The 21,074-nt window shown below is 43.2% G+C and overlaps 1 protein-coding gene across 1 annotated transcript; it reads left to right on the forward strand.

Annotated features, from left to right (window-relative positions):
* The first annotated feature begins 9,434 nt into the window (after positions 1 to 9,434).
* On the forward strand, positions 9,435 to 15,056 carry LOC120671250 (probable fatty acyl-CoA reductase 4). The gene is made up of 7 exons (XM_039951541.1): positions 9,435 to 9,788; positions 9,931 to 10,034; positions 12,910 to 13,112; positions 13,256 to 13,356; positions 13,467 to 13,668; positions 13,796 to 14,045; positions 14,146 to 15,056. Exons 1-7 carry the CDS (start codon positions 9,710 to 9,712, stop codon positions 14,725 to 14,727), a joined length of 1,521 nt encoding a protein of 506 aa, XP_039807475.1. The 5' UTR covers positions 9,435 to 9,709; the 3' UTR covers positions 14,728 to 15,056.
* The last annotated feature ends 6,018 nt before the right edge of the window (positions 15,057 to 21,074 follow it).

Raw genomic sequence — 21,074 nt, forward strand, 5'->3', positions numbered from 1 at the left:
TAGAAGGAGACATGAATGAAAATATGCTAATAACATATATAGCTCCAGATTTAATAATGCCAATAAAAGAATTTATAGACAAAATGGTATTTGGTTTTCAGACCAAAGGTTATGAAGACTTTAAAGGTACCAATTTATTAGTAAGCATAGAATTCATTGGAAGATTAACCAATAGGAGTGGAACTCGATATAAAGTAAATGTGAATAATGTAATAGAAAGTATGCAATCCAAAGGAATAAATTTTAGGAGTCCTCTTAAAATCAGCTCTGAAGAAAGAGCAGGAGAAGAATGGAATATTGCTGCTTTAATAGAACCAAAGATTTTAAAACAGCCTGAAGATTACATAAGCTATGAAAATAGAAAGGGGCAAACTTGTATTAGGTTTGTAGATTATAAATAAAAAAGTCTGGATGATTTAGAAGCATCTAGTTCTGAATCAAATGTAGAAGAAAATAGAAGACATAGTGTATGTGAATTTATGGAAAAATTAGACATTGATAATGAAATAAAACATTATGAGCAAAAGCTAAGTAAGATTCCTGATGAATATAATACTTCAATGCTATGTGAATGGTCTGCTATAAGAGAAAAGAAAATTTACTTTAGACGAGAAATTTATAGGATTAACAAAATTAAAAAGGAAAGAGAATTAAATAGTAGAAAGGCTTATACACCAATAAAACAAAATAAAAATGAGCTGAAACTACAAGATAATTTAGATAATAAAGAATTAAAGTTGCAAAAGGAAAATGAAGTAAAGATGGAGAATACAGAAGAAGATGTTATTAGTGAAGATGAATAGTGGGAAATTAATAATAAGTTTTTATTAGAAAGTTATGAGGAAAAGGATGAAGACATAAATGAGTCATATAGCAAAGATTTAGAAATACATATGTCTTTACAAGACAAAGATAATGTTATAGAAGCAATGGATCTTGACGCTAGTTCATCTAAAAGAAGACGAGGTCCAGAAATAAAAACTGAAGAAGAAAAAGAAAGACCTTCTAGAATGTCAGGAACTTGGCCACCAGAAAAGGAAGAACCTGCATATAGCTATATATCTGGACAATATAAATATATGGGTTCAAAAGGAAGACAATTTGAAAAGACAGTTCAATTTCAAAATTATAGAAGTGATTGTGCTATATTAAATTTAGCAGCACACGACCCTATAGATTGGCCGAATATAATCAGTATATGGAAAGGATTGATAGTGCAAAAATACATACAAAATCAGCATAATATTGGAAATAGAGTAGAAGATATGCTTACATATTTAGAAACATTTTTAGGAGAATCAGCTAAGGTTTTATGGGAACAATGGATAGAAGCCTTTCCTGATTACTATGAAGAATTAAAAAGAGCCGGTAGTAATCCATATAATTTTGCAAATATTATTTCAAGCATTGTTATAGGAGAAGATCCTGAATTAGGATATACTACCTTGCAGAATGAAAGATTAAAAGAAATAGAAAAGCTAACTTTAACAAACTGGAAAGGAATAAAAGAATTCTCTCAGCACTATTTGTATAATGCTACAACTGCTAAGCAAGGATATAATAAAGGAATCGTCGAAAGATACTTTAATAAGTTTGCAGACCCTTTAGGGTCCATGATATTCGAAGAATATAAAAAGGAATGCAAAGAATATAATATTTCTCAAGCTATAACATTTGTTTTTAAGCAGCTTAGAAAGATATGCACAAATATACAAGCCCAAAGGTCAATGAAACAATCAGATTATAATTTTTTGCAACAAGATAGTTCAAATACCATTGACATATGGAGAAGAGAGATCTAGAAATAAAAGATATCCAAAGAATTATAAGAAGGGAAATGTAAAAACAAAGAAGAGATATTTTCTGAGGAGATCAGATAATAGAGCTCCTTTCCTTCATAAAAGAAATGTACGAAGATATAATCCTAGAAAGAATTATGATAGCACATGTAGGTGTTTTATATGTAACTCACCAGATCATTTAAGTAAAACTTGCCCTAATAAAGATAAGAAAAGATATTCTAGTAAGCAAGAAGAACAAGAAAAGGTGTTAATAATAGATAGTGTGAATGAGAATATCTTAGTTTGTGATGATGATATAATGGACGATGAGTCAATATATTCTATAATAGAGACAGATGAAGTAGAATATGATGAAGAAAATGAATCAAGTGAGGAAGAATTAGATTTAATTGATGAATTAGCTGGTCTAAAAATAGAAATGATGGATCAAGTAATTTGCAATCATGAATGTGATTATAAAGAAGGTACATCTAGCATAAAATGTGTATATTGCATATATTATCAAGACCCAGGAGAAAGAACAACATGTAGTCTTTGTTTAAGACAAGCCTGTATGGCATGTCTAGAACAGAAAAATAATGAGAAAATAGAAAATAAGTTAGAATTAGTAGAAGAAGTTAGTTTAGAGAAGGAGAATAAATATTTAGTCAATACTCCACAAGAGTTTTTAGTTCCTAGAATAAGTTTTAAGACTGAGCAAGTCCTGTCATGTTTCACGCAGGATATTATAGATCTAATATGGAGCAAATATGCTGAAAGACAATACAAAACCTTTCTTGATATACAAAATTATTTTATAAAATTATATCAAGCAAAAGAAAGGCAACTAGGAATAATTGCCAAAGCAAATATCTTTCCTTTACTCCATATTGATGATAAATTAATTGTCAAGCCTCGTCATAAATTTATAATATTCAAGGCTGATATAAATTTAAAATACTTCAGAAGTATACAAAGAAATAATGGTAATGATATCTCTTTACAAACTATTATAGACCATGGGTTAGCTCATTACATATATGGAACACTTGGAGAAATATGTCAATCAGACCTTGGAATGGCTATTAAAGAAGCAGCTAAAAAATTAGCTTGTGTCCAAGAAAGATATAGAATTAGATTCTGCTCTAATCCACCAAAATTTACTCAACCTATAAGACCAGCAAGCCATGATATTTATATTACAAAAGGATCATATAAATTTCCTACTACTTGGTTTTCTGATATATGGCAGAATTATGAAGAGTTATTCGCCAATAATGCAAATCATGACAAGTGGAGGATATTTACTGAAGCAAGAGAAATAGAAGGAAATACAAAATTTGATCCTGAATATTATATGATGTATCAAAATAAGATAATAAAAATATTCCTACGAGAATATTATGGCAAAAATAGTATCATACAAAGAGAAATGGGAAGACTGATAAAGCCTAATTATGGTACAGAATGTGAACTAAGAAAAGAATATCGAGAATTGTTGGCATGGTATGAAATATGGCAGCCAGAAGATGCTGATACTGAAGTGGAAGAAATATTACAAGAAGAATATCAGTAAGATTAATATTAATGTTTCTAGAATGTTGATAAGCTGTTATCAACAAATCCGTCGTGGGATAAACATGCCAGAGTGTTTGCTTGATGTCTGCGACATCAATCATTCGGAATTTGAATAGTACAATCCCACTCACAAGGTAGATGAACCACTTCAGGGGGCTTCTCTTTATGCACTATCCTTAATAATAATTAGGGAGTATTTAGCAACTCAGCGAGCAGAGTGTCGCTTTCACGCTACTATTTGCAGCAGTATTCTAGCAATATATATTGGCTAAGTATGCGCTTAACTCTTAATTAAGAAAATGAACAGTGCACGAGCACTCACCAGAGTGTGGCCCAGGCACCCAAGTTCTACACTATTCTACGATAGCGACTTGTGTGAGTGGTGGATATGAGTGCGTGATTGTTATGCGGGTAATTAGCAGAGTAATATTTCACAGCTAATATTCAAGCACCGATAGCGACCTCTTGTGGATGGTGGACGAGTGTGTGGTTATTTGCGCGTGATTAGTGATTATGCAGAGTATGGGTATGCGTGCTTCTCAGGATCTTAGCAGGTTGGCGAAACCAAAATTTCAGCCGGTGGAGTGTCTTATGCTTGTGTAAATCCTACTCGGTACTCACCGCATGCATCGCTAGCTTGCTTCAGAACCAGGCCTACCCGGTCTTCTCCCCAACTAACCCCGGCCACGCGTACACAGGACTCAGGCTCTACCGTCTCCCCAGGCAGTTCCACCTGAAGGGAACACTTCTCTGCGGACACAGGCTCTCTCAGACGCCTCTCCATGGGCTAAACGAGAGCAACTCAACGCAGAGGTTTCTCCTCTAGGGTCCCTAGTGTAAAGACATCACCCCGTGTGCACGAGCTCAAAGGAAAGCAGGGAAATTCACAGGAAAGCTTAATCCATTTCCACAGAGCAAACTTACATACGGCTTTCTCTTTCGGGAAACCCCAAGCACTTACATAACCTTGGATTACCTTACAGGCGAAGGGCGATTACAGCTTCTCCCTTATTTCTATATTACAATGGGAGTGAGATGGCTACTAATTAGGTGGAGTAGAGTGGCGGATGTCTTCGGTGGCTTTCGGTTCTGCGCGCCCTTCCGAATTACAGGGGAGAAGCGTCTGTAATATAGACAGATATATTTATATATATATATATGTACATATATATATACATATATACATATATATAGATACATATATACATACATATATATTTATATATATATATGTACATATATATACATATATACATATATATAGATACATATATATATATATATATATATATATATATATATATATATATATATATATATATATATATAATGATCAGAACTTCAGAAAGGCATGTGCTGCCGGGAACAAATGGTGAAGAGGCAGGCGCAGTAGGTACGCAGAACCATAGGGATATCGTTATCTGGTAGATAGGAAAAACAACTAAATAATAATCGATCTGATCCATGCCAACACGATGCCTAGTAGCGAAGTTTGGACGTTTGGTGGCCTATCTGGATGGGCCACTAGTTGTTCCCGTTTCCTGCTTGAACATATAGCATCCTTGTCATTCTTGGGTTAGTTCATGGGGAATATTTTAGAGGTTCAGCTGGAAATTTTTTTATATTGTTTTAAATCGCATGCCGTTGAAGGTCTTCCTGTGCACCAGCGTTTGCTTATTCATTTATCTGTATAGTTTGTTGCCTTGTTGGGGTTCCCTTGTTAATTGGATTTGTGTTGCTGGCTCATGATCCCTACATTTCTTTTCTACTAGTGATTAAAGAGTCAGGGACAGAAAAAAGCAGGAAAGGAGAAGTGCCCCATCAAGGACACGTAGCGATTTTCATTTTTTTTAATTTTGCAGGAGACAGTGGGGGGCCAAGGGCAGCGGCAGACTCTAGAGCTGAGTCTTGTATCGGTAATAAGGGTGTGTTTAGTTGGTGAAAAAATTTAGATTTTGGTACTGTAGCATATTTCGTTGTTATTTGACAAATAATGTTCAATCATTGACTAATTAAGCTTAAAAGATTCATCTTGTGGTAATCAGTTAGACTATACAATTAATTATTTTTTCAACTGCATTTAATACTCCGTGCATGTGTTCAAAGATTCGATGTGACAGGTACTATTTTTTTTTTGAAAACTAAACAGGGCCTAAGAACTAAAGATAACTATCGACAAAAATCTTTATCTTCTTCTCTTTAAGAGGCGAGCTCTACCAGCGGATTCTGTGGATATTTTGAAGCTGGATATTTATAGCTTCAAGAAAAATTGGATCTGAAACTGGAAGTAGACCGAGAGCATTTAGGTAAATCATTGTCTATAATTTCAATTAAATGCTTAAGCACCTAAACCATTTTAATTTATGCTAAAAACTATAATCTTCTCTTTATTTGGCAGAGATCCACCTAAACAATCTATGCAACCTAAATCTTGGAGCAGGAGTTAGAGTATCTCCAGCAGATTTGGTAAAAACTGGATACCTAAATATACTTTTAGGTACAAGAGAGAGAAGATTTAAGTTATGTTCAATCAAAAAATATTTAGGTTATGGTTTTGTGCTCCCCTCCATTTGATTTGATATAATTGGATACCTATAAAGTTTTCTAAAAAAAACTCTTATGCCGCAGGATTTTTTCGTAAAAAGTCCAAGACACAGAAAAACTATAAAAAATACATGTTTCAATGAGTATTTTTTTGCAAAATGTCATCTACACATAGAAATCTCCTTCTTCATCCTTCACGCCGGCCACCTCCTCCTCCCTCCTTGGCCTCCACCACCTCTTCTTCTTCTTCTTCCTCCTCCTCCTCCTCTTCGACCCCTCCACCTCACCGCCGCTCCTCAGCCACGCCACGCCGTGCCACTCCTCCGCCACGGCACGCCACTCTGACTCACAAATCTCGAACTTAACAGCGGCCGGCGGCCTCGCGGGAGCGGCGGCATAGGTCTCGCGAGAGCAGCAGCCGGCGGGCGGCACCACATCGGCATCTCGAGGAACGGCGGTGGGCAGTCGGAGGCGGCACGGAAAGCTCCGACAGGGAGGAGTTGGCCTCTCCCGCCACATGCCTCCAGTTTTAACAATCTAGCTTTTGGTTTGGTATATTTGGATCAAGGAGAGAGAAATTTAAATAATGTGCTAAAAAAATTAGGATAGGTATCCATATACCAAATCTGTTGGAGCTGTTTTCTGGTGGTTCTGGAGATGCTCTTGCGCCTATCTCATTTGCTTGGATCTACTTCTATAGCAAAGATGTTTTCTTCGAACCTAAAGCTTTGTCACCCCCATGAAACTCAATTGCCGCGAGAGGTCATCTTGGCAGACATGGCAGCAGTTGTACTTGTGAGTACATTGTGTTTGGCAGGAAAATATAATTATAAATTCATAATCAGCCAGGTCATCATTCATCAAGACGAAGCCAAAAAGTTTCCCCGACGAGTCGGGGTTGCATCGAAGCCCCTATTTATCACTCCCATAAATCATCGGATACGCCCTGGACCGCGTCGTCGCTGCAAATGCAAGTCGGCGCGCCATGATCTCTCAACCCTCGGCTGGTCTCCTGCCTGCCTGCCTGCCTGTGTGGCTGGCAACTCCCAAGTCTCCAACTGCATCCACCGCGTGTGCAGCCGGTCCCGGTCGGCGAGGTCTGGTCAGTGGTCGCCGGCGAGCCTTGGCTCACGGCACCGTGAGCCTGCGAAGCTGATGCACATGCAGACAGAGACATGCTGCCCGAGCTGACCTGCAAGCCAAGCTCTGCACTGGCATCTCGTTGGTTGGTCTAACCTGACAGATGGCTTGATGGACTGTCGAACTGACAGACAAACTGGGATTACGATTGTTTCCTCCCATGCTCATCTACTCCTCTTGACTATCGACTCGATGAGATAAAGAGTAATAGCGTGTGTTGTTTAGTACAGATCCTGTGGGCTGTGGCTGATCTTGGTGCCGCCTCTGTTTTTCCATGTCCATGGACAAGCGATTGGACTGCGATTCACGGCTTGGCCTCTTTGTGATCCTTGAGGCGGACGATTCCATGCATTGTAGCATGAGTTCTCTGCCTCCATTGGCCCGCACGCATCATCAAGATTATTAGAGAGGAGAAGGCTTGAGGCAGACGAGTGAAGAACAGTGTCTGTCTGAATGAGATTTTCTTGCGTTTCATCATAGTTTTATGTCAGGAGCGTACAGGATGAGCTACGCTTAATGATGTAGTAGCTCGTGCAATCACATGTGTCAGGAAGAAAGATCAGGACTGCAACTCACTAGCAATTTGCATCTGTCGCGTCCATTGGCATCCAAAATTTGCAAACCACTACAACAGATGATGCTACCTTAATCGTCAGAGTCCGCAGCGCGGCGCCGCGGCAGCGGTCTGTCGTACTCGTAAGGCCATGGAAGCTCTCAACCGACCAAGGCGTCAGACCTTCTTTTTTTTTTTGAACTCAAGGCGTCAGACCTAGTTCAACTCTGGACCAAAGTCACTGCCGGGAACGCCGTTGTGCGGAACGGGAACACGGAAACGTTTTCGTTCTCATCGTGTAAAAATACATTCCAAGTGCCGTTCCCCGTTCTTCGATCTGCCATTCTGGGAACTTGACTTTGCTCAGGACTAAATCGATCCGTCATTCTCATTTTCTGGTTTGGGGCTAAACCCAGCACGATCCCTTCCATGCCTCCAAGGGAAGAGCGGAAGGGACCATGCATGGTGCATTCAAAAGTTGCGGCTGAGTCGCTTTCAGCTTCATAATTCCAGCCACTTTAATCCATACTTGCCTTATTGTCTCTCTCTGCTCCCAATAAATATAAACATAATCATACTTGGGCATATAATGTTAATGCGTTATTATAGCAAGGGAATATACACAGATGCTCTTTGCCCCGGGAACAAATTGAGGCCCCGTTCGGTTATCCCGTTACTGTTGTAAAAGAAGTCGTTTTGGATTTGCTTTAAGTCAAACATTTTAAGCTTTGACTATATATAAATTCTTTTGGATTGAGTTTAAAAATATAAAAGTAATGTAAGTAGATTCATCTTGAAATATAGTTTTGTAAAAATATATGTTGACTATAATTTATAATTTTTTATATTAGAAAGTTAGTGGTCAAAGTTTGAAGACCGTATCGATGCTCGAAACGACACTCTTTACAGTACGGAGGGAGTACAAGTTATGGAAGGAGTAGGAACAGTTCCGGACCATTCCCATGCAACCGAACGGGACCTGAATAAGAAAATTGTCCCGTCGATCTCTGGATCCTGAAGGAGTAAAAAAAAAAGATACAAGCTGGCGTCTTCCTACATACATCTGGTAGATACAGTTCTTGTTGAAGCAATGTTCTACTCCAAACATACGTTAATTTAAAGGGAACAAATATATACTAGGTGACCTACTTGTTGATGAATCACCAAGTCAATCCAAGCCTGTGGCGTGGCGTTCTAGTTGATGTCACTCGCCCGGCCTCTGTTCTAGCATGTATTAGCTTACCAAAAATGAACCCTGGGGATTTTGCCTGTCAGAATCCCTATGGATCACGCATCCTGAATTATCCACGTATAATAAACAAGGGAAAGGAACGAAATGCGTCGCAGTGGTTAGGAGGATTTAGCTTCTGAAAGCTGTACTACTCTGGTGTAAGCCAATGACGCGCAAACAAAAAGATTGTCAACGGTTAGCAGAGAGGGCAGATATTTGCCAACCAATATCCAATCTACCCTCTTGTTTTTCTCATTTATCTATTGGGAAACATACATCTTCTAGTCCTGTACATCCTACTGCATGATAGTCCTGTCTCAGCTCTGCATTACTAGCCTCTGTTACAAACACCTTGTTCATCAGTTGTCAAAGCACTAGATGATCTCTTTCTTCAGTTGCCAAGCTTAACCTGATTGATAGGGGCCGGTTGTTCTTTTATTTTTTCCCCACACGGCTGCACATGTAAGACGGGTTAATGGTATCTTGGTTTGTACAGTGAACGAAGATTAACTTGCTTTCAAGTGCTTACTATTATCTTCTCCTGACAGTGACGGGGGTAATCCTGATCTGAGCCCAGTGCATTGTCGATCCCTTGCAGCAAAGTCCATCATGCCATTGCTATGCTAATTATAGATTACGTGCACTCAAACCCGTGTCCCCCAAAAAGACTCGCACACCTTGGTGGCTGGCTTGTGTATAAATATCCACGCTCAGGAGCCTCTTTTGGTGTGGCGCGACTCTCACACTTGAGCCTTCTCTAGCGCCAAGTAGTCCTAGCTTTCTGCCTTCCTGCTTTCTCCCTATCTGATCTGATCCCTCTCTCATTACACAAACTAAGCCAGAAATACACAGCACAGACTGAAGAGAAGGTTGGAACAAACAATGGAGGAAGCAAGGATCCCGGGGTACTTCAAGAACAAGGGCATCCTCATCACCGGCTCAACGGGCTTCCTTGGAAAGAGTAAGCATGCTGCATGTCTCTCTGCTTGTCTCGCTGAACCAAGAAATGGGGAAAAAATCCAGCAAACTTTTTGTTGCTGCTGCATGCATTGTGCTCACCTTCACCTGATGTTCTTGTGCCTTGTCCTGTTTCTCTGCTGCAGTACTGGTGGAGAAGATACTGAGGGTCCAGCCGGACGTCAAGAGGATCTACCTCCCGGTGCGAGCGCCGGACGCAGAATCGGCCAAGAAACGGGTGGAGACTGAGGTGAGTTCAATCACTTTTAGTCAGTAACAGCAGCTTCTTCTGTTCTTCTACTAGTTGTTTTTTTTTATTTTGGGTTCTTTCACCTGATCTCCAAGTAACCGTTCGTTAAGAATCTATCTGTGTCACGCATGGGCCTAATTAAGTAAGTTGATGTCGCAAAGAGCCTGAAACATTCTTGAGACAAAGTAACAGACTTGCAAATTGCTCCCTTTCTTGCTGGGTTCCACGGTTCGCTTATTTGTTCAAACTTACTTAGTTATCTTTCTCCTTTTGTTTACGTGGTACAAGAAACATGGTATACTATGTACTAGTGTGCGCGTTGTACAAGTTAAAAAAAAACTACTCCGCATGTACAAGACAAACACTATGCAGCTTATCAGGAGGGGGTTAACCGAATAAGCTCTAATTACCTCACAACCCCCTCCAGTATTATCAGGAAGGTATTAATCGAATAGGAAGCCCACAAAGAAGGTACATGGTACTTTGGCGCTTTGTAAAAGCTAGTACTACAGACTGTCCACAATCAATACTCGATCGGATCAGTTGCATGGCATAGGTGTAGATTGATTACATTCTTTAAAGAGTGGTCATTAGGATTTCACTTGTGCCCTGATCTGTCGTCCAGGGTCCTTGAACAGTTCATCCAAATCTGTAGTCAAGCAAGGCAAGGGGGCGGCCCCTGCTGCTTGCAGTAGCTAGATCTGAATTCTGAAACCTCAAATTTCAAAAAGAATTCTGAAACCTGCATGCTTCCGAGCCGATCGAGAGAGCCATTTGAAGGTGCAGGCCTGCATTACGCTACACACACCTCGTATGCGAGTTAAGGTTACCTGCTAGCTAGGAGTTATTGCGTAGCATACGAAAAGGGTAGCTGCTGGTATGTCTGGTCAGGAGCAAGGAGTAATTGCCCTCGGCAATTGTTGTGCCCTGCCATACTGCTTGATGCCGTCCGGGAAACGATGTGCTGGGCGGCTGGGTGAAGTCGTCCCCGGTTTTGCGTCGTCTCAGCGTACTACGAGTCCCTAGAGGGCCGGCCTGACTGAACATTGCGCGCGGCACCCACTGGCCACTACTGCTCCTATCTAAAAAAGGATTCAGGCATTGCCAAAAACACATTCCCTTTTTTTTTAATGTTCACGCAGCAACCCCCATCATCTTTCTATCCCCACATCATCGTCCTCATTTTTTTACAGTACTCCAAGGCTAACTATGTTCTACAGTAACATGGAGCCATGAAAAAAAAGAGAATGTCATACTGTGTTACTGGACGAGCTGTTATTTTACTGTATAAAGAAGGACGACGATGGGGAGCGAAAGTTTCATAGGGACCCCAAGCGTGGTCCATGATCAGATCTATCTCTGCGCATAATCTTTGCTCTCTCCAAACTTTATTATTCACCTATCACATCAAATCTATTATTTTATGCATGGAGTATTAAATGTAGATAAATAAAAAAACTAATTGTATAGTTTTGATGTATACGACGAGACGAATCTTTTGAGCCTAGTTAGGTCATGGTAGGATAACAATTATCACAAACAAACGAAAAATGCTACAGTATGCTACATTGTCTGATGTGACTCTTTTTACCCCTATTTTACGAATCTAAACACAGCCAGCAATTTTCAGTTTTCACACACCTAGACGGCTAGACCTACTAGCTAGCTCACCGAAGAATCTCCTTTCTCCTATACACCGATGGCAAGATCGCCACAGAAATGGACCCATGCATCTGGCGAGCCCCTGAGCCGTACGTAAAACACAGTGTGCAAGATGATCCACCTCGCTCTCCATCTGGGGCCCATACAATCCCAAACCCACCCAACATGAACTCGCCATCCATCAAGCGATTCAAAGCCTTTGAGTTTACAAGAATGAGACGCGTTTAATCACCAGAAACGTCATGGCGATGGACCAGCAGAAACTATAGGTGGCCAACCGGGCCGCACGGCACGGGCACGGCCCGAGCACGGCCGTTGCCGGGCACGCTGGGGCACGGCACGCCCGGGCACGGCGGCTCCGCCGTGCCGTGCCGCGCAGTGCCGCCGTGCCGCCATCCCGGCCCAGGCACGGCCCGGCGAGGGCGCCGGCGTGCCGTGCCGTGCTGTTGGGCACGCCAGGCCGGCGGCGGCGGCGGCGGCCTGCGTGGGAGCGGCGGCGGTGGCCGCTGGCCGGGGAGGCGAGGACAGGGGGTGACGGAGGCGGCCGGGTGCGGCGCGAGAGGGAGGCACGGCAGCGGGCCGGCGGCGCGGTGCGAGAGGGAGGCGCGGCGGCTGGCCGACGGCGCGAGAGAGAGGGGCGCGGAGTGGAGGATAGAGGCGTCGGGAGGTTGAGGGAGGAAGGCGGCGGCTGAAGGATGACGATGGGGCTGTGGCATGTGGGAAGGAAAATGATTTGATTTTATATCTAGGTTTGTAAATTGGGCCATCTCTGTTAGTGTTATCGGGCCGGCATCGTGCCGGCCCATTAGTCGTGCCGTGCCCGTGCTAGTGCCGCGGGCTGGACCTGCGGCCCAGGCACTATATAGACCGTGCCTCGTGCCGGCACTGGCACTATGGTGTCGTGCCCGTGCCGTGCTAGTGTTGTGCTTTTTTGAATCGTGCCCGTGCTGGCCCATCGGGTCTGGCCCATTTGGCCAACTATAGCAGAAACATGCCTTCTGCAGCGTCCAAGCTGATGATTCAGTGCCTGGGATTCTGCTTGTTGTTGCTGCATGCGATTTTCTGAAACGTTTCATGCATTTGATTTCTCTGTCAGAATACTTTTCTGGCATGGATCTCTTTAGAAACTCAACAGATTTTTGTTAGAACAAAAATCTGCAGATGAGATGATGATGATGAGTAAATTAAAGCTGCTTGTGGTGAATTCGCGCAGGTGATCGGGAAGGAGCTGTTTGGGCTCCTGCGGGAGACGCACGGCAAGGAGGGGTTCCAGTCCTTGGTCGACGACAAGGTCGTCCCTCTCGCCGGCGACATCGGCCACGAGAACTTCGGCGTGGAGGGCGCCCAGCTGGCGCAGATGACCCGGGAGATCAACGTCATCGTCAACGGAGCCGCCACCACCAATTTCTACGAGAGGTCGGCCGGCCGGCCATGGGTTTTCTTCTTCTGAAAAGAAATCAGCGCACACTCCATTGCCGGAGAATAGGAAGACCTGAAAATGGCCTGACGAAGCGAAACCCTCTGAAAATGTGGCATCTGAAGTCTGCATATCTGTGCAGGTACGACGTGGCCCTGGACGTGAACGTGATGGGCGTGAGGCACATGTGCCAGCTGGCCAGGCAGTGCCCCAACCTCGAGGTCATCCTCCATGTCTCCACTGGTAAAAAAAAGTTTCTGAATAATCTTGATTAGCAATTGATACGAGCATTAAGCTGCTATGTTTAGTTCCTGATGATCCAAGAGACTGAAACTGAAACTGCGACGTGGCAGCTTATGTGGTTGGGGAGAGGCAGGGGGTGATCCAGGAGCGGGCGTTCAAGCACGGCGAGACACTGCGTGAGGACGGCGCGCAGCTGCGGCTGGACGTCGACGCCGAGCTCCGGCTGGCCAGGGACTACCAGCGGCAGCTCGCCGGCGACGACGCGGAGCAGAAGAACGAGAGGAAGGCCATGAAGGAGCTCGGCCTCGCACGGTAGTGATCAATTTATCAATCTCCCGCAGATCGAAATGATCAAACTTTGAACTGCTATGTGCGGATACAATTTTTGAATGGGCGATCAATTGATGCGCAAATAAAATTGAAAAAAACTGTGCTGCAGAGCCCGGGAGTTCGGGTGGCCCAACACGTACGTGTTCACCAAGGCGCTAGGGGAGATGACGCTGGCGCAGGAGCTCGCCGGCGGCGGCGTGCCGGTGGCGATCGTGCGGCCCAGCATCATCACCAGCATCCACAAGGACCCGCTGCCGGGGTGGATCGAGGGGACCAGGACCATCGACGCCATCATCATCGGCTACGCCAAGCAGAACCTCTCCTGCTTCCTCGCCGACCTCGACCTCACCATGGATGTCGTAAGCAGCAGTCTACCCGTAGCTAATCTGAATCTGAATTTCAGTTAATAGTTTTCGTACGAGAATACAAAGAATTCCCTGCAATGTGTGACGCTCGCAGATCCCCGGGGACATGGTGGTGAACGCGATGATGGCCGCGGCGGCGGCGCACGCCTCGCCGCCGCCGCCGCCGGCGGGCCAGCAGCGGGTGCCGCCGCCGCCGCCGACGGTGTACCACGCGACGTCGTCCCTCCGGAACCCGGCGCCGTACGCGGTGCTGTACCGGACGGGGATCCGCTACTTCAGCGCGCACCCGCGGGGGGTCGCCGGCGCCGGCGCCGGCGGGCGCGCCCGGCCGGTGCGCTTCTTCGCCACGGTGGCCGGCTTCACGGCGTACATGGTGGTCCGGTACCGGCTGCCGCTGGAGCTGCTGCGGCTGCTCAACCTGCTGCTGTGCGGCCTCCTCGCGCGGCCCTGCGCCGAGCTCCGCCGCAGGTACGCCTTCGTCATGCGCCTCGTCGGCCTCTACGGGCCCTTCGCGCTCTTCCGGGGCGTCTTCGACGACGCCAACGTCGAGAGGCTCCGGCTCGCCATGGCGCCCGCCGACCGCGCCGCCTTCGGCTTCGACCCCAAGACCCTCGACTGGGACGACTACTTCTACAGCATCCACATCCCCGGCGTCATGAAGCACGTGCTCAAGTGAGTTCTTCAAGCCAAGCGAATGAAGGGCAAGAACTGGAATCTCATCCATCCTCAGCCGAAGAAGAAATGATCAGTGATCGTGCATGGACGATGAGGAGACACTGATGGAAATGCATCCAGTCAGCAGCTAGCTTGGACTTCTTCTAGTTATAATTTAGCTGGTTGTTATTATTATAATTTGATGATATATAAAAGGACAACGGTGTCCAGTACTATTATATTAGCAGTCATCCTGCCCTCGTCTCGGTTATTTGTTGGTTAATTTAACTAATCAGGCCGGATTAGCATGGCAACCTTCATAAGCTATAAACATTTCAGATTTCACTACTACTACAGCAAGGATTTCTAGGGAAGGTCAAAAGATCAATATTTGTACTAGCGGGTGCACGACCGCTGGCACAAATATATTTGTCCTGGCCGTTGTCTTAAGCATCCCCCAACACAAATGGATTTCCGCTATTTTCACATTTTAGTAAGCATCGGCCTCCAACCATCTATTTTTTTGAGCATACCTCTTGCTTCGGGCGTTCCTTCCTTATCATCTTATCTGCACATTACATCTTATATTTTCAATATATCCTATTCTTCTGATAACACTTTTTCGAATATCACATTAGATGTTTGATACTCTAAACGATCTCAAATTAAAAAAATGTCAACTACAAAGATTTAGATCTCATAGAGCACTACAACTTTGGTGTAAAGTTCATCTTCATCTGAGGTTGTTTAAAACATTCAAAAATTCACATTTATATTTTTAAAATTAAATTTCTGAAATGGTAATGAATATTTGGTCGAGTAAAAGGTCTTGAATGAAAATATTGTCAACTATTAAATTTTAGATCTCATCAAGCTCTCTAACTTTCGTATAGAATTTATCTCCATCTGACTTCATATGAAATAATTATTTTATTTTTCTTTAAAAAATGATTTGTACTAGCAGTCGACATAAGTGACCGCCAGCACAAGGTATTTGTGCTACCATCAGTACTGATCGATTTGTTCTAGTGGTTGTTTACAATAACTGCCAGCACAAATACGGGGCATTTGTGCTGATGGTCAGCAATAACGATCGCCAGCAAAAAAAATTGAGGTGTCCGTACCAGTGTTTCTTGGCAATCAGATCAGATTCGCCACCACGCTTTGTGCCATGTTATGATGCTCAACAAACTAAGCATATATACCGTTAAATGTGTGTAAATACTGCTCCAGAATATGGAAGCCATAGCACAAACCACAAAAACGTATCATTCTAGATTCATAGTTGCCTAAAAAAAGTAACATTCTGGTTAATTTAATTAAGCAGGCGGGATTACCATTGCTGACCTTATCATATTTGTCTATCTATTTATTTTAAGAATAGGAGTATTAGATAGCAGTTGATGTCGTGCTTCATCTTATTACGTCATCAGTTAGCGCACTAATCAAGTGCTCGGATTTGAAAGAGGCCAGCCCAGTGTAGACTTTAAAATAAATTTTGTCCGTGGGAACGTGCATTGATGTTAGTAGTAACCCTAATTTCTGCCTTTAGATCAGGAGAGAAAAACCAAGTTCGATAAGTTTATGCGGTTGCACGAAATCTCGGAGCAACTCGATGATTAAATTAAGGTAAAGACTCTATTACAGCAAGCCGTATGTTTGTCGAGTCGCACGGCCGCTTCCATCTACCGTCCGCTCTCCATCCAACGACAAACACCCACGTGCACACACATGCAGCTGATCGGGCGGCCCCACATTCTAGAAGGTGGTGCATTTCTGGATCTCACACCAGTTCATCCCCCCCCCACTCTCTCTCTCTAGGGTTTCTCTCTCCCCCTCTCGCACCCACCGGCGATTTCCTCGCACCACTGCCACCACCACGCGTATTTCTGGATCACGGTGGAGGGAGATCAACAGGAGCGCAGATTAGCACTAGGTGAGCCAATCCACACGCGTGCAGCATGCTCTAAAACCATGCCCCCAAGGTTTTTCCATCACTTTTTGATTTCCGTTTCTCTTTTTTTTGGGACGACGGAGGTCGCCAGTGGCGCGCTTCTGGAATGAGGCCAGGCATTCACAGGTGCGGAGGGGGACTACAACCTGCCAACCAGTTTAGGTGAGTTCATGCACCACGCGCCCCAAATCTCCCCTACTCGCGACCTCGTTTTTTTTCCTTGCCCGCGCCCCCGATGAAGCTGATCTGCGGCGTGTATCTATGATTAGGGGCGAAGGCCGAGGCGTGCTTCTGGAATCCGGCAAGGTATCCACAGGCGCGAAGGGGGACTACAACCTTCTAACCAGATCAGGTGAGTTCATCCACCACCCGCACACAAATCACACCTGCTCGCGCTTTCGTGGTTTTTGTTTGCGCCCGAACGGAGCTTATCTGCGGTAGTTGGTTGGGAGTGCAAATTTTTTAGGTTGAGTTGATGCACCTCACGCACCCCAAGCATTTCCTCTCACGCGTAGCAGGTGTTTTGATTACTGCTCTATTCTCTGTCCCTCGTTTTTGTTTTCCGGCGGATCTCATCCACGAGTGGATTTTGATCAAAACGGGGTTTATTCGGTGGGTGGGGTGGGGGTGATGGGGCTGCAAGCGTAGATTAGGGTGTCAATTTTTTGCAGAGAAGATGTTGGATGGAAGTGCATATTAGATTGAGTTAATGCCCCCCCCCCCCCAAAACATACCTGCTCGTGTGCATTTGCTCTCTATTTCCTTTCTCTGTTTTCATCCCGTGGGGTGTGCACTTTTTATTCAAGCAAGTAGTTATTCAGATGGGATAGGGCTGCAAGCTCAGATTAGACGAGTTTTCACTTTTCAGCACCAAGGGCACTGAATTTGTAGGGTATTTCGCATGCAGATTAGGCGAAATGCAGATTTGCGCTGAGATCATCCATGCATTGTCTCTGATTTAGATCTCTATTTGTTTGTTTTCTCTTCAGCTTTTTGTTTCTAATGAGCTCATCCAGTGGTCGAAGAGTATTTTTATTCAGGCAGGAGCTATATTTTCAGGCGGGATGAGACAACAAGCCCATATTTAGCGAGTTTTTTTTTACTTTTTGCGGTACTCACCTATGTCTGGGTGTGTTTTGCAGGTTCGGCAGCGCGAGATCCCAATGGCCTTTAGTAGACGAGGCATGCTCGTTGCTAGTGGTTGGCGAGGTGTGTGGTGGCACACGCCGAAGCTCCGGCCGAGCAGAGCTGATCACCAGAATTGTGAGCCAAAGACCGCTGGACTCCCACAATTTCTCTCTCCCCCACTGGATTTCTCCCCCTTACAGCTGGCTCCTCTCCCACACCCCTGTTCCCCTTCCTGCGTAGATCCAAGCATCTGGTGCTCCCTCCTCTGCCACCCCTGATGAGCTAACGGTGGGTCGAGGCCTTCAAAATATTTACATGCAGTATCCTTAGAACCAAAATGCCACTCGTAAGTCAGTAACCCATACACCATATCTCAATTTTTATCTAGCTGGTAATTTTCACTTTATTAGATTTTTTAGAGATTTAATGCAATGCATAGAGGACAGAAACGACAACATGGATATGCTTCATCATCCAATGTCATATATGCTCCAAACAAAGATTTTTCGGTTCCTATGTTCAAAACAATATGTTACTTTTTTCAATAGCAATTATACTTATTCCTTATATCATTTTTATAGCTTCCATTAAGCAATTTGCATATCTGATTTGGCAAATACGTTTCTTGTGTTTTTTATGCTATTCTTAGCCTCTGACACAACTAGATATAATAAACTGAGATCTGCATCATTATATGATTCTGATCTACAAGCACATATATTTAACCAGAATGATACATCATATTTTCACCTTCAATTATAGGTTTTCTTTTCTCTTGTTTGTGCTAGATCCAACATTTTTTATGATATAAGTATCACTAGTTCTTTAGTTAGGCAATGATATAGATAAGAATTACGCAATAATATTATTTCAGATAGGCAATAATATGTGTTACAATAAGTTTTTTTGTAAAAGGTTACAACGGGCTTCTGCATGCTGCAGCTACAGAAGCTGATGAATCATCGTTTGGCAACTGTTGTAGCATATAGTATTGCAGTATGCTCGAGCAAGAGAAAAGGAACAAGAAATGCTTTATCTTGATGCCTGTGGTGCACATGGTAGAGGATGGATTAGCCAAGGGATGGCTCACTATAGGGGGCATGGAACAAGAGAAATGCATGCTCTGCATACTGCCTACCTTTCATGTGATACACTGGTGGATTTCTGGTCAGCACTAGGTGAAGAAACAAGATCATATCTTCTACTGGTAAGCATGGCAGTGCTGCAAGCAGGTGCGGCGTGCAGTGTTCGCTAGCTGGCAAACAAAAGCAGCGCAAATGTAGGAAGGTAGAGCAACACTGCAGAGGCTAAAATGAGTTCGATGGAAAGGAAAAGTGCAAGGCTAAGGCCAAATTGAGAGGTAAAGGATTGAAATTTGTAGTTTTTTGCATCTCCAATTTAGCATCAAATCTCACTTGGCTTTGTGTTTCTTATTGGTTTTGCTAAAACTTAGTGTTGGTTTGTACATGTGAGTAGCTTTTGGTCTAGTGGCACAAAATAAAGCATCATTCACACCGAGTATCCTAAATGTTAGATCGTCTCTTGACATACAACTTCAAATTTGCAGAGATTCTCTATGACTTCACATGCTACAGTGAACTGAACTTGAGTGTTTCAATGCTGACACATCAGATCTTTGCAATAGACATTTTTGTCAAACAGTAGAAGCACTTCAGTACTTTCCATCAGGCAACTATATCAATTATAGAAGCATTTATCTTAGTTTGACTAGGCATCTATTTGTGTTTTAGCTTGTCTAGGTATCTATTTCAGTTTTATGCATCATTTATCAACACAATCACAACTCTTTTCAGGTTTGGTTCCTTCTTGTTTCTTGTTCCTTAGGCCTCAACAAGATCACTCTCAGATTCGGCGCCAATGTACAGGGGCGAAACATCCTCCACACCGCATGGGCGTTATTTACAGGTCACCCTCATCCGATTCATTTCTGGAACATTCCAAAATGCTAGATCTGCCGAGCTAGGATTATTCTTTGAATTCCCGAGATGATCTAGGATATGGTAGGAATCTTTCTCATTTCGGTCGGTGAAGTGATGAATTGTTCTTCGTTTGGTGATTTGATGATGCCTTTGCGCAGCTTAAGAGTGACATGAACTACTGTGTGCCATCGTTTTAGGGATTTTGGGTGAAAATTATAGTTAGCACTTGCCCCATGGTTCAGTTATTACGAACTGCCTACTGCCTAGTAAATTGTTAAGTAGAACAATGTATCTAGAACTCCGTGCATTTATCTAGAGTTTCTGTTTTACTAAATAATAATTTAATCAGTGAGCTAGGCAACCCAGTGCATTTATTCAGACAATTCTTCTGATTTCATATACACAACTCAATGCATTTATTTAGGAAATAATGCGTTAAGAACAAGACAAACTTAGTGCGTTTATTTGGACAATTTTTCTTGTACATTTCAGTTACATGAAAAATAGTAATCATTTCTACAATCATCTTGTACATTTCAGTTATCTGGATAGTCTGTCCCTTATGAGTATTTTGTTTATAGGTTTTGCATGGAGCAAAGTCAAGTAGTAAGACCTTTCAAGAACTACAGGATGGACAGTTTTTGTGTAATTATTATATTTTCCTTGTTAGGCATCCTACTTGATTGCAAATATAATTAACGTCGCCAAATTAGTTTTTCTACGCTCATGTCTAATTTTGTGCTGTGAGTTTCTTGCTGGATGGTTCCACACAATCTACCTGAAAACTTCATTTTTTGCTTCAAATGTCATCATGGCACGATACATATCTTTCCTATCTTGTTAACCAAAAAGTATCGTCGTCTATCTGTTATTGCTTACTGTGATAAGATTGTAAAAAAATGCTTACTAATCCAATGCTTCATTATTTAGATCAAGAATGGTTTTGAGGAGGCAAGGACCTTTTGGTGACTGTCCAGTCAGCCATGGGGGGAGGAGCATATGTGTGAGCTAAAGGACATTGCACTCAAGTAAATTCTCTAGAGAACACCAGTCTTGGAACAGAGGGACTAACTGTATTTGGTGCTTTTGTGCTTAGGTGCTATAGCAAGCTCACACAAATCTTGATGATGGAGCCATTCCATTTTTTTCAGTTTGGTGACAGAGGATGATACCTGAGATTTTTTTGTGAAGGTTTAGGATTTGGATGGTCAAAAATACCTTTGTATATGTTTAAATTTGCTTACAGCTTTCCGAAGCTTTGCCTACCATATCCCGAAAAGTTACTTTTTATTATAGATGTTGAGTTAAATTACTAGTAATAAGACGATAGAATCTTTTGGAAGCAGG

This window comes from Panicum virgatum, chromosome 2K (assembly GCF_016808335.1).
Source record: "Panicum virgatum strain AP13 chromosome 2K, P.virgatum_v5, whole genome shotgun sequence".
Classification (NCBI taxonomy): domain Eukaryota; kingdom Viridiplantae; phylum Streptophyta; class Magnoliopsida; order Poales; family Poaceae; genus Panicum; species Panicum virgatum.

Excerpts from the sequence above, each read along its gene's own strand:
- LOC120671250 (XM_039951541.1), top strand. The coding sequence starts at position 9,710 with ATGGAGGAAGCAAGGATCCCGGGGTACTTCAAGAACAAGGGCATCCTC. Across the intron at positions 9,789-9,930 it reads AACGGGCTTCCTTGGAAAGA|TACTGGTGGAGAAGATACTG; the intron begins GTAAGCATGCTG and ends TCTCTGCTGCAG. Across the intron at positions 13,669-13,795 it reads AAGGAGCTCGGCCTCGCACG|AGCCCGGGAGTTCGGGTGGC; the intron begins GTAGTGATCAAT and ends ACTGTGCTGCAG.